Consider the following 14,901-nt stretch of genomic DNA (forward strand, 5'->3'; position numbering starts at 1 on the left):
GTTTCTTTTTTTTTATTCATTGTACTTGGCTTTTTTCAAGCAAAAGACTTGTATTCTATATAATTTCTTTAATTCTGTGGGCAAGAATGGAGGGAGCAAGAGAAACTGGGGTGGGAGTGTCAATTTCTATTTTTGATTAGATGCTAGTTACACAAGCATGTTGTGTTTCTCCCAAAGAGGGAAACAGGGATCCCAAGGAATCCTACTGGGTTCCAGCTCTTTGGACTCATCACCCCAGTCTCTCCAATTCTCTCCATTCTGTATTATTTCTTTTAATTTTTTTTAATGTTTATTTATTTATTTTTTTTTTTTAATTTTTTTTTTTTTCAACGTTTATTTTTATTTTTGGGACAGAGAGAGACAGAGCATGAACGGGGGAGGGGCAGAGAGAGAGGGAGACACAGAATCGGAAACAGGCTCCAGGCTCCGAGCCATCAGCCCAGAGCCTGACGCGGGGCTCGAACTCACGGACCGTGAGATCGTGACCTGGCTGAAGTCGGACGCTTAACCGACTGCGCCACCCAGGCGCCCCATAATGTTTATTTATTTTTGAGAGAGAAGGAACACGAGTGGAGGAGAGGCAGAGAGAGAGAGAGGGAGACAGAGAATCTGAAATAGGCTCCAGGCTCTGAGCTGTTAGCACAGAGCCCAACACGGGCCTCAAACTCAGGAACGGCGAGATCATGACCTGAGCCGAAGTCGGATGCCCAAACGGCTGAGCCATCCAGGAGCCCCTCCATTCTATATTATTTCTGTGATGAGTTCCTTCTCTCCATTTTGTCCTTTTTTCTTCTCCAGACTCCAGTTAGTTGTTGAAATTCTTGTCTTTATGTCGCCTCCCTCCGTCTCGCCCCCCCCCCCCCCACCCTTGTGAGATATCCTAAACTTTAGCTTCTAGGCCTTATGATGAAATTTTAAATTTTGGTACATTTTAAAATTCTAACAGCTCATTCCAGTTGTTAGCATTCTGTTTTCATAATATTCTATTCTTATTTTAGATAATCTCTCTGAATATAGTAATTGTTTAAAAAGACTTTATTTTTTAGAACAGTTTTAAAGAAAAATCTGGGAGACAGTATGAGAGTTCCCATATATGTTGCATTACATTAGCATTTATTATAATAAGCAATTATTATAATAATATTGATATTATATTACTATTATGAGAGACCCTACTTTATTCACATTTAGTTTTTGTCTAATATGTTTTTTCTGTCCCAGGATCCTACCCAGGATCTCCTATTACACTTAGTTGTCATATCTCCTTAGGTTCCTTTGGCTGTGACAATTTTACAAATTTTCCTTGTTTTTGATGACCTTGACAGTTCTGAGGAGTGCTGGCCAGGTACTATCTAGAATACTTGTCTATTGGAATTTGTCTTAGCATGCTTTCTTGTTTGTTATTTTGTTTATGCTTGTGAATAAAATGCCAGGCTGCACTTTACTTTTGGGAACCAAATAGAATCAACTGGTCCATTGTTCTATATACCACCCTTCAATGAATCCCCATTTCTAATAGTTCCCGTCAGATCTGCCAACCCTGAGTTTATACTTACTTTGGGATCCTGCTGAGAGAATAAAGGAGAGCAGCTCACTTCTCCACTGCAGCCCATACATAGCCCCTCATTCTGGGCTGTGGTTTCCATAGCTTGCTTCTGCCTTCTTTTTTTTTTTTTTTTTTAATGTTTTTATTTATATTTGAGAGAGACACACACACAACACAAGCAGGGGAGAGGCAAAGAGAGAGGGAGACACAGAATCTGAAACAGGCTCCAGGCTCCAGCTGTCAGCACAGAGCCTGACATGGGGCTCAAACTCACGAACTGTGAGATCATGACCTGAGCCAAAGTCAGACACTTAACCGACTGGTGCCCCTTCTGCCTTCTACCTTAAGAAATATGGAAACCTCTTGACAGTAATTTTTTTTCCCTGCATTCTTCTTTACTATTCCATTTATTTTCATATGTTTATTCTTTTAAACTCCTAGACTTTAACTTCAGAGAAGTTTGGGACAGAATGGAAGGAGAATGTATCTATTCAGTCTGTCACCTTTACCTGAAGATTCCACAAGTCCATTTGTTAAAGAAAAATAAAATTTCTCCTAATAAGCAAAGGAAGTATAAATGTCCACTAATGCATAATTACAGTTTTATTATTATTTGTAATTCTCTTGATATGGATTTAATTTAAACTCCTGTCAGAGGTTTTATTAAAACTTCTGGTAAAACTCAGTCAGGATAGGGTCCCCACAGGAAAAAGACTTCACCCATGTGAATCTTTCATGAAGGGACTACGTGTAAAGTCATGGGCAGGTTAAGGGAACACACAAGGGAACGGGGAGGCACCAGGAACAAGCAACAGAAAGATACCCTTACAATCCCTACGGCCAGAGGGACAAGGCAAGGAAAAGAGTTATAGGAGCGAGGTAGGCAATAGAACTGTGGAGAAGAGGCCACTCAGCAAAAGCTGTAGCATATAGATATGGTTGCTGTGCTGAAACAAAGTGGGGAAGAAATGCCCATTCATGGCAGTATGATCCACTGACCAGACCCAACCATAAGCTAGTCAGGGAAGAGGACACAAAATATGTAGTTTGTAGGAGACAGAGCAGGGTCAAGAATGGATCAAGGGGTGGATAGAGAACTGTTATTAAAACCTAATGTTTTTTACTGGCACACAGACACTCAGATTAATGGAACAGAATAGAGAACCCAAAAATGGACCCACAAACGTATGGCCAACTAATCTTTGACAAAGCAGGAAAGAATATCCAATGGAATAAAGACAGTCTCTTCAGCAAGTGGTGCTGGGAAAACTGGATAGCAACATGCAGAAGAATCTGGACCACTTTCTTACACCAGACACAAAAACAAACTCAAAATGGATGAAAGACCTAAATGTTAAGACAGGAAGCCATCAAAATCCTAGAGGAGAAAGCAGGCAAAAACTTCTTTGATCTTGGCTGCAGCAACTTCTTACTCAACACGTCTCCAGAGGCAAGGGAAACAAAAGCAAAAATGAACTACTGGGACCCCATCAAAATAAAAACCTTCTTCATAGCAAAGAAAACAATCAGCAAAACTAAAAGGCAACTGATGGAACGGGAGAAGATATTTGCAAATGACATATCAGATAAAGGTTTAGTATCCAAAATCTATAAAGAACTCATCAGTGTCAACACCCAAAAAAACAAATAATCCAGTGAAGAAATGGGCAAAAGACATGAATAGATACTTCTCCAAGGAAGACATCCAGATGGCCAACCGACACACGAAAAAATGCTCAACATCACTCATCATCAGGGGAATGATGAAATACAAATCAAAACCACAATGAGATACCACCTCACACCTGTCAGAATGGCTAACATTAACAACTCAGGCAACAACAGATGTTGGCGAGGATGCGGAGAAAGAGGATCTCTTTTGCATTGTTGGTGGGAATGCAAGCTGGTGCAACCACTCTGGAAAACAGTATGGAGGTTCCTCAAAAATTAAAAATAGAACTACCCTACTAGCCAGCAATTGCACTACTAGGCATTTATCCAAGGGATACAGGTATGCTGTTTTGAAGGGGCACAAGCACCCCAATGTTTATAGCAGCACTATCAACAACAAAGTATGGAGAGAGCCCAAATGTCCATCGATGGATGAATGAATAAAGAAGATGTGGTATATACATACAATGGAGGATTACTCGGAAATCAAAAAGAATGAAATCTTGCCATTTGCAACTACGTGGATGGAACTCGAGGGTACTATGCTAAGCGAAATTAGTCCATCAGAGAAAGACAAATATCATATGATTTCCCTCGTATGAGGACTTTAAGACATAGAACAGATGAACATAAGGGAAGGGAAACAAAAATAATATAAAAACAGGGAGGGGGACAAAACATAAGAGACTCTTAAATATGGAGAGCAAACTGAGGGTTGTGGAAGGGGTTGTGGGAGGGGGGATGGAGTAAATGGGTAAGGGGCATTAAGGAATCTACTCTTGAAATCATTGTTGCACATATGCTAACTAATTTGGATGTAAATTTAAAAAATTAAAAAAAAAACTTAATGTTTTTGAACAGACATTTATCTAAAGAGACATATAGATGGCTAACAGACACATGAAAAGATGTTCAACATCATCAATCATTGGGGAAATACAAATGAAAACCACAGTGAGATATTACCTCACACCTGTGAGAACAGTTAAAATAAAAAAAATAAATAAGAAGTGTTGGTAAGGATGTAGAGAAAAGGGAACCCTCATGCGTACTGTTGGTGGGAACGCAACTTTGTGCAGCCACTATGGAAAACAGTATGGAGGTTCTTCAAAAAATTAAAAATAGAATTACCATATGACCTAGTAATTCTACTATTGGGTATTTACCCAAAGAATATGAAAACACTAATATGAAAAGATACATGCACCCCTATGCTTATTGCTGCATTATTTATAATAGCCAAACTATGGAAGCAACTCAAGTGACCACTGACTGATGAATGGATAAAGAACAGGTGGTATATATTTATATGTATGTGTGTATACACACACACACACACACACACACACACACACACACGATGAAATATTATGCAGCCATAAAAAAGAATTGAAACCTTGCCATTTGCAACATGAATGGACCTAGAGGGTATAATGCTAAGTGAAATAAGTCAATCACAGAAAGACAAACATTATACGATTTCACTCATATGTGAAACATGATTGTTGGGTGCACTTTTGATCTGTATGTTTTTTGTGTATATATTATATTTCAACAAAAAATTTACCAAAAAATGATGGCAGCCATGAATACAACTGAAAAAACAAAACAAAACAAACTATGTTAATGTATTTTTCTGTCCTTCTTTAGGCATCCTCATGAACAGGTCAACAAAGATTTACTGGAACAACTAAAACAATGATAAGCATTCAACAGACATGAAAAGACAGACCTTAGCTTCAAGGAATTTGCAATCTGCTTAGGAAAGCCAAATATTTAGACATGAAATTAAGAATATTAATAAGCAATGTATCAGGCTATGAAGAATGCTATAGTAAAAAAAGATCCAATATTGGCATGTAACTGATTCTTATTGGAAGGCCTAGATGTAAATACTCCTCAAGTGGGCCCTTTCTGTTGGGCATAGGTCAATTAGGCCAAGTAGGCCAAATGTCTGGTTTCAGAAAGTGTTTCAATGTTTCCTGTGGTTAGACAAGGGGGAGGGTGAGTGGCACCCCTTTCTCTGCTTCAGTGGGAGTTGCCCTGTTTTATCTGTTTTATTAAAACTATGGGTTCTGTGTTTTCATTTAACAAGAGGATTTTATTGCTAAAATGAGCTTGAAAGCCACTCTTCTACAAATCTGACTTCTAGATTTGTATATCTCAATTGACATATCTTACAGCTGAAAAATATTTAAAACCTCTGAAACTCTAAAAAAAAATAAAACCCATTTTTAGAAGGAAATGAAAATTACCTGAAGTAAAGGGATAAAATCCTCCTGTACTAGAGAGTTGCAGCTGGGCTTTGCCAGGAGACAGATAAACTTAGAGGCATCATCATGATGGTTATTCAGCAACCTACAAAAGAGACAACTGCTTAGGAAGTCTGGCTACTGTGAACAACGTCTACAATATCAACAGTTGCTAATTTCAGCCTGAACTGAAGGCCATTTAGATCTAGAATCAAGTTCTCTCTTTTCAAAGATTAAGAAAGGGAATTTTCTACGTTCTTTTAAGTTTTTAAAGTTTATTTATTTATTTATTTACTTACTTATTTGAGAGAGAATGAGAGAGAGAGAGCAAGCAGAAGGGAGGGCCAGAGAGAGAGGGAGAGAGAGAATCCCAAGCAGGCTCTGTACTGTTAGCACAGAGCCCAATGCTGGGCTCGAACTCATGAACTGTGAGATCATGATCTGAGCCAAAATCAAAAAGTCAGACGCTTAACCAACTAAGCCACCCAGGAGCCCCTCCATGCTCTTGATTTTGTCAAAGGGACACCTCAAGAAAAGCTCAATAACAAAATGGCATATTATTTTTGTAAAATGTTTCTGGGGCTAAGACCACAGGATCAACTAAACTAATTGCAGGGGAGGGAAAATGTCCATTCAGGGTTGGCACAGGACATCCAGGCCCAGAACTCTAGAGCTACCTGCCAGCCAGGAGAGAATATATCAGTTGGACTACTATGCACCACATAAGACAAAGACTTCTGTTTGCCCAGTTTGGCAGACATATTCAGGGCCCACCTGATAGGGGGTTTCTGAAATTAGACTTTGAAGGGCCAATAAAAAAAGAAAAAAAAATGAATGAATGCCCTTTTAAGTCTTTAAGCTCTATGAATTCCTCATGCCCAACTAATACTGGACATTTCCACTTAGTAACTATACTCTGACAACAAAGTTAAAGTATCAAAAAACAAATTTTATATCTTCCCGTCAAAGCCAGTCCTTTTCCTGGACATCTATTTTTGTTAAAGGTGGAAATATCCAAATTATCTGGGCTTGAAATTTGAAGTCATTTTAAACTTATTTCTTTTCCTTATTTTATGCACATCCCATTAGTCTCCACATTTTCTTGTTTTTCTTCATTACATTTAGTGAATGCTAACTGTGTGCCACTTGTGTCTAGCCTTGAAGATACCTGGGATTCAGAGAAAATAAGACACAGTTCTGTGCTCTGTAAACAGTTTATAGTCTAGTGAGAGCGCTACACCATTAAGATTATACTTACATACTCAGGTTATACTGTCATGCGACAGAAGTAATAAGCATGGGTGTCATGGGAGGACACAAGAGGGCCAGTGAGATTCCCTAGAACTGGTAAGTAGGAAAGAAGGATGCTGTGGGTCAGGAGGGCTGCAAGTACAAATGCCTGGTGTGAGAGTGTGTGGAATATTTTGGCAGCTACAAACACTGGGGTGGTAAGAAAAGTGGACATGAGCATATAGGATTGGCCTTTTTATGTTAGATCAGGAAGACTCGGCTTTGGCCTACTCCATGGAAGAATTTTAACTTGGACAGTGACAAGATCAGATGTTCTTTTCAAAAATATCAAGCAAAAATCCAACTATGGGCCTGAGCATGGATAGTAGCAGTGGGAGATGAAGACAAAGGGGAAAATCTGGTTGTAATGAGAAGGACAGGGTAGTTGATTGGTGTGGAGGGATGAAAGTAAGGGGAAGTCCATAACAACTCCTAGGTTTCCAGCTTGGATCCCTAAGTGCTTGGAATACAGGATGGGAATACAGGAGTCCTTAGGAATATTTCCTCAAAATGTTTTATACAACCATTCCCTCTTTTCTAATGCCAGTGTACTTTTGAGTTCAGTAAGGGTCTTATTACTTCATGCTGAGACCAACAGAAGGAAAAGGGTCAAAACAGATTTCAGTGTTCATCCAACCTTAAAACACAGGCAATTCATTCCGAAACATTCTTTGATTATATAATCCTCTTTTTCAAAAATGTTCAGTAGCTCCCTACCACTTATACGAATAGTCTAACTGCCTCAGTTAAGCATTTAAGGCTCTCTGTAACTAGATGGGAGCCTGCCTACCTATCTACCTTACTGCTTTGCTAAATGAAACTTCCACTCCAGACAGCTGGCCTGGTCCATTATTCTCTAAGTGTGCCATGTGCATTCTTGCCTCTTTGCCATTTCTCATATGATTCTACTCTCCTAGAATACCATCCCTCTTGACTTTGCTATTGGAATGCTGGCTATTCTTTAAGGTTCAGCTAATAATGCAAGTCTTTCAAAAAGCCTTTTCTCATAACTAAATTCTTTACTGATCTTTGTACTGTTTAATTTATTGTATTATATTTACCATTGTACTATTAGTTTGTTTTTATTTCACTGGCACTTAAAGGGCAGACACAGTTATAGACAGGTCTTTTTTCTTCCTTAGCAGCCAGCACAGTGACTTTCACACAGAAGATTCTCAAAAAATGTTTGTGATCTAATGGATGTATACTTAAAAACTGACTTCATTTGTGATTATTAAAGTTATAGTATAATTTGTATATTAATTCTCCTTATCAATCTTTAGCATTCTCAAGGCCTCTACAGTTAAACATATATACATTTCAGAAAAAGATTAGTATGTAATAAATGCTGATGGGAACCACCTCCTAGGATTAGAAAATGGTTGGGATGATCACAATAAAAAGGTGGTGAGATCTTTGTAAAGGAGCACTTTTATAAAGAAAGGATAGCACAGATGAGAGATACTCTGAGAGAAAAAAGGCAAATCAAGAATGGCTTTTTCTGACCAGAAGCATGAAATAGAAAGAAAAGGTGAATTATGATTTCCAGCTGATGACAGTGGCCGGTAAACTCTATATGGAAGAGAAGAGGAGATAAATAAAAGTTGTGAAAGCTGGAGAAAGAAGGTAAACATAGCTATTTTAAACTGGTATCTTCCAGAGCTCTTAAAACAAAATACTGTTAAGAGACAAATCATACACTGACATTCAAAGGTAAGTGAAAATAAGGCATAACGAAGCTGGATCAATATTACTTGACTGACTGAGAGGATCTCTGCCACAAAGCGGGTAATCCAGGAACTCAAAAAAGCCATGGAGCAATGTCTTTCCCCTAAAAATGTCCTGACTGTAAGAAAATAGATATCAGAGTATAGATATGAAATGGGCAATAAGGCAGGGAAAGGAGGGAGGGCAGAGGCAGGGGAACAAGAGCCCATTAAGGTGTTCATCCTCAAAACATTAGGAGGAGGGCTAGGAAGCCTCCATCCCATGAGTACTGGGATAGCAGGGAAATTATTTCTTGTTATTCTGTGACTTTTACATGTGACTTCACTTTTCAAGAATATAAAGAGCCTATTATGGGAGCAAGTCAGCTTGTGTATGCATATGCCAATATGTTTAAATTCTATGTCATTATTTGCCAGTAATTTTTTTGTAGTTGAAAGTTTTAATGTACTATACTTAAGCCCAAGTCACCTTATGTAAAGGGCAAAATTGGTAAAAAAAAAAAAAAAAAAAAAAAAAAAAAAAAAAAAAAATTGCAAAAATAAACACACATCTTCTTCAAGATCAGTATGATAACTCAAACCATCATGCTCAGCTGCTTAGTCTCCCCAGATAGCCATATCTGGGTCTCCCTTAAAGCACCTCTGCTTTTAAAAGGCATTTTATTACTATTTTTAATTATTTTATTTTATTCTATTCTATTTTGAGAGAGCGCATGAGCAGGGGAAAAGGGCAGAGGGAGAGAGAGAATCTTAAGCAGGCTCCAAGGTCAGCACAGAGGGTAACCCAGGCCTGGATCCCACAACCCTGGGGTCATGACCTGAGCAAAAATCAAGAGTTGGATACTCAACCAACGGAGCCACCGAGGCATCCCTTAAAAGGCATTTTAAAAGCCAAGATACAGACTCTTAACAACAGAGAACAAACTGATGGTTACCAGGGGTGACAGTGGTAGAGGGATGGGTGAAACAGGTGATGGGGGCTTAAAGAGGGCACTTTTTGTGATAAGCCCATGCTGAATGGTAGTGTTGTACACCTGAAACTACTATCACACTGCATGTTAACGAACTGGAATTTAAATAAAAACATAAAAACATATAAACATAAAAACATAAAAACATAAAATAAAATAAAATAAAATAAAATAAAATAAAATAAAATAAAATAATAAAAATAAAATAAAATAAATAAAATAAAAGGCATTTTAAGAACGCCGACAGGAGCTCCCACTAGAGGGCGCTCCAACCATTTTAGTGTGGGTCATAAAATAAGACTAATATACAGACATACACTTAATCTAGTCACAGAAATGTTTTTTCAAATGAAAAAAGACAGGGACAGTTAGTCATGCTGTATGACTTCATAAACAGTCTCCTGTAGTTACCTAAAATGAAGGCTTGTGCTTTGTGTCTTTTTTCCCCTTTGCCTTTTGTAAAAATATCCTTTCCCTAGAGATAAAATTAAAATGATCCATTTCAATAAAAGAACACAGCTAGGGGCGTCTGGGTGGCTCAGTCGGTAAGCGTATGACTTCAGCTCAGGTCATGACCTCACGGTTTATGAGTTTGAGCCCTGCATCGGGCTCTGCACTGACAGCTCAGAGCCTGGAGCCTGCTTCAGATTCTGTGTCTCCCTCTCTGCTCCTCCCCCACTCACACTCTCTCAAAAATGAATAAATATTAAAAAAAAAAAAAAAAAAAAGGACACAGCTGTTGTGGCTGCTGCTGCTCTACCTACCAACATAAATGTCCAGCTTTTCAGTGACACAGTCTTAAGACAAAAAACCTGGCTGTTATTAAGATTATGTGGTTAACTACAGGTAACTCAAGTTGGTTAACAGTTTTCCTTTGCTATAGTCACCCTTTGGCTCACAAATGTAGGGTTCTAGAATATTCAGCATGACCTAAAATAATTACTTCTTTCTGGCTCTAATCTCTTCTGGAATAGACTACTTCCTTTTTTTTTAATCTCTCAGCTTATTCAAAGTTTTTTTCTGAAACAATTATAACTCACTTCTTGCCGCTTTCACAGATTGTTAGATGACCAACAATGCTGATCTCAATGGCTAAAGGTACCTCTGACAAGAGTTGTGCAGCATCTATATTCTTTCTACCCTTGGTTCATACTGCATCCAGCTAAGGCTTTTTCAGAGCCTGATATTTACCAGGGTGAAAGAAGTTAGCTGAACAAAAGTTAGAACATGTATACATTTCAAGTTCTTTAATTCTGCTACTGTTACATGCTGATTTAAAATAACAATAATAATTAACACATAATTGGACCACCCAGCTAAAGTCTTGGCTTTACTGGTGGGAAAAGGAGAGGGAATCCAAGCTGACTTCTCTACTGTTCAGGCCCAAGGCTCTATTTCCTTCCTGTAGGTTCTAGGCTGCCAGAAATACTGATGATAAATACCCTAAGGGGAAATGCCAATTCTTTTGCTGGTTCACTCCTGTTAATTAGTGCTTTTATGCTATTTCTAGCCTCTAATGAATTCCCTGACTTTTATGACTACTAATCAACACATTTAAAAAAAAAAAAAAGGTATTTCTTAGATTTTATCCAGCAGTTTTCTATTTGCTATAGGAGACGTGGAATGGTGATCATGGCACTGACCTTGAAGTGTCAACTAGATAGTGTACGAGGAATGATTCTCCTAGGGCCCTTTTAGTTCTTGGTATTCAGACAACTTAGAACTATTCCCTGTAACAAAATGACTAAAATTCACCTGGACAACATGAAGCATTTTAACATGTAGCATTGGTATGGTTCTTTAACAAAAAGTTCATTAACTGACAGGAGTTCTATATACTCTTATAGCTCTTGTTCTAATGTAATGCAGAAAGAACTTGGTGAACTCAACTTGCTGCTAGATTTTTAAAAATAAGAATACACTTATCAATCACCTACTATTCTCAAGCATTATACTGCTAAGGGCTTTTTAGGTGGCATGAAGGGAACAGAAGGAATCTGTGTGCTGAATTCTGCTATTATATGTTGATTTTAAGTAATAATAATGATGACGACAATGAGGATAACAGGTGAATGGCATTTCCCAATAGTTTACCAGGAAGGGTATCTAGCCCAAAAAATGTGAGCAGAACACATGTAAACAAGGCTATAAACATATGTAAGTAAGTCCAGTCAGTTAAGAGGTAGAAGGGGCAAGCTGTGACATTCTCTTAAAATGTATAAATATATCAAGAAATAATTTATAAAGAAGGAGGAAGAAAAAAAAAGAAGGTTAAAATGAAAGAAAACTTGTCAGAGGTGAAACAGGTGATGGGGATTAAGAGTACACTTATGACGATCCGTGACATCATAGACCTGAGCTGAAATCAGGAGTTGGACACTTAACCGATTGAGCCAACCAGGCGCCCCCGGAAGCTGTATTTTTCACATGACACATATGGTCTGCTCCCCTTAAAGGAGAGTCTACTTTTTTTTTAAAGCTTAATTTTGAGAGACAGAGAGCGAGCGAGCGCACACACGGGAGTGGGGTAGGGGCAGAGAGAGAGAAAGACAGAGTGAGTTCCAAGCGGGAACTGCACTGTCAGCATAGAGCCTGACATGGGGCTTGAACTCATGAACTGTGAGATCATGACCTGAGCTGCAATCAAGTCAAGCACTTAACCTACTGAGTCACCCAGGTGCCCTGAGGAGACTCTACTTTTATGCCACTGCTACCAGAGTCAAATTCTAAGACCCAAATTTAACAAGTAAAACTAAGAAACTATCAAAGAGTTACTAAAAAGGTATCTTTGAAGATCTCTTTCACTGATTAGAGACATCTAATCTACAGATAAAGATTATGGAAAAAATTTGTGTGGTTATAAATAAGTGTGAATCACTGAATTTTACTTGTTGAAATAAAGGGTAAAGAAAAATTAATGAATGTGTAAAATAAGTGACCTTTATAAAGCACCTTGTGAGAACCAGACAATTCTTTGCCTAGCCCTGGAGTGACTGGTCATATACTTACTTTCTCCACATGGCAACGAATGACTGTGCGGACACAAATCCTGTCCTCTCTCCCCCTGCAGCCCGGAACATGGGGGCTTTCCAATAAAAAGGACAGCCACAGAGCTGCAAATAAAACACAAATACAGTGTAAGCCAAGGGGTGTTGAACTGATGACACAACCAAACAATGGGCCTTTGTGGCTTTTAGCCTTTGTGTCACAGGTCCTTGAGGGAGCCAAACTGGGGCAGAAGCAAATACATCAGCTATGGTAGATTCAGAAAGAGACAGAGGGGAAACAAGAAGATTCCATGTTTAATGAAGGAAATGGAAATCCATCTGACCTTTTCTCCAAGATCATCTACAGTGATATGTCTTTCCCTTTCCTGATAAAGTAACCCGTCTCCCTTCCTACCACTCTCACATCATATATTTTCTACCTTCGAAAAAGAAAAATGACTGAATGTCATGGTTGTATATGTCCTACAGCCAGCCACATTTAATACTTGGTCACTGGTATTAATATACTCTCCCACACATCTCCCTCTCTCCTTTGCCTATTATGTTATTAAGCCCCAGGGTCAGGAAGAACTGGAAAAGTCTAGATTGCTCAAGAAAATAGCCATCTAATTAAAAAAAAATTTTTTTTTAAATATTCACTTATTTTTGAGATACAGATAGAGAGAGAGACAGCATGAGGGGGTGAGGGGCAGAGAGAGAGGGAGATACATTATCTGAAGGAGGCTCCAGGGTCCAAACTGTCAGCACAGAGCCTGATGTGGGGCTCGAACTCATGAACCACAAGATCATGACCTGAGCCTAAGTCGGAGGCTTAACCAACTGAGCCACATAGGCACCAACTCCCCCCCACTCCGCGCCGCCACCCAATTTTTTTTTTTTTAGTGTTTATTTATTTTTGAGAGAGAGACATAACATTAGCAGGGGAGGGGTAGAGAGAGAAAGAGAAAGAGAAAGAGAGAGAGAGAGAGAGAGAGAGAGAGAGAAAATCCAAAGCAGACAGGCATCTATTTTAAATGGTTATAATTCAGGTAAAAGATTAAAGATAAAAACCAAACGCTATCATTTATTTATATATTAGAAGCAACCACAAATGACTACATGTAATAAAAGCCTTAGGAGGTGCTGGGAATGAATATGAAACTATAATACTCTAAAAGGTGTTGATTTTGTTTCTTCAATAAAAAGCTATTTCTTTCAATTAATTATACTCTTACAAGAAAGACTTCTTACCAAATTTACCTACTTTTTTCCTAGAGGGAAAATTCTTTCAAGTAATAATATCTAAATAATAGCAGAGAAATAGTCTCTGAATGTTCCCAATTTTGTATATGCACATAAAACATACTCCCAAATTTGGAACCCTTCAAAGAGGTGTATCTTGTAATTAAAGACAGTCTTATTATTCATATTAGACACAGAATCTGTTGAGCTTTCATCATTCTAAAAATGGAAGCTTTTCCTTTGGAGGCTCACTAGATGTGAATCCATACTGGATTCTAGAGAAGCTGTTCCTGGTGTGAGGTCTCAGTGCATGTGGAATCACCACAGAAGCCGGAAGAGTATCTCGTCTGAGATAATGACTCTGAGTTATGATGACAGAACACCCAAGGTTGCTGGATTCATGTCGGAGATGAGGCTATGGAAGGTGAAATTCAAGCCATAGGAGGTAAGTACAGGGCAGAATTAAGAGGCTGCTCCTGCCTGGGCCACTAAAGCAAGCATGTTCTGCAAACAGGGTAGACCTTAAGATTTCTTAAGTCCAAAGGTCAAATACCACCAATGAGGTCGAGAATGAGGGAAAGGTGTTGCTTAGCAACCAAGTGGATTTTGTTTATTGTGTAAATTATGATTGCCAAAGTACAAAGCTCACAATTAATATCCTTTGGGTGGTAAACTGTCAAATCCACTTTCCAATTCTCCCTTTCATGCAGAATGGTAGTTTGCCAAGAAAATGTTCTTAGATATGACAGGCTACTGGCAACTGCTAGGAAAGCTTAAAAGAATAGTCTGTATTATAGAGGCAAGAGTGCAGAGCCCCAAACGGAGAAAGTACATAGAGGGAGAGATTGGAACTGACTTGCCAAAGTGCTTGAAACTCCCACCATTATAGTCACTCACGGATTTTTTAGAATTGGAAGGGCTCAGGAATCTTCTAGCTCAACTTCAGGAAGTGGTTACCATTCTTAGCTGAAACACTACCTGGGGCTGTGTGCTGACTACATCCTGTGGGGCTACTTCCACTATTAAACAACTTTCTTTCGCTTGAATTATCCTCTTTTCTCTAGAAGACTTCTGTTAAAATGCATACATGTCAACTCCTAAGGAATAGTAAGTGACAGAGAGACCGACACATAAATTTCTATGTCAAAGGCAAAATCAAAGGCAAAATTCTAAGAGATAATGTATAGAATGGATATGTTTTAAAATAGATTGGTA

At 38.5% G+C, this 14,901-nt stretch overlaps 1 protein-coding gene across 5 annotated transcripts in view; it reads right to left on the reverse strand.

Moving 5' to 3' along the window:
• The window catches only part of PPP2R3A (protein phosphatase 2 regulatory subunit B''alpha), a 212,324-nt gene that overhangs the window by 114,962 nt on the left and 82,461 nt on the right, over positions 1-14,901 (reverse strand). For all 5 annotated transcript variants that reach the window (XM_045503555.1, XM_045503556.1, XM_045503554.1 and 2 more), the window contains 2 exons: positions 12,467-12,570; positions 5,473-5,575 (listed from right to left, as the gene is read on the reverse strand). In XM_045503555.1, coding sequence (XP_045359511.1) covers positions 5,473-5,575; positions 12,467-12,570 — 207 coding nt within the window. The remainder of the gene's footprint in view (positions 1-5,472; positions 5,576-12,466; positions 12,571-14,901) is intronic.

The sequence above is a fragment of the Leopardus geoffroyi genome, chromosome C2 (assembly GCF_018350155.1).
Source record: "Leopardus geoffroyi isolate Oge1 chromosome C2, O.geoffroyi_Oge1_pat1.0, whole genome shotgun sequence".
Lineage (NCBI taxonomy): Eukaryota > Metazoa > Chordata > Mammalia > Carnivora > Felidae > Leopardus > Leopardus geoffroyi.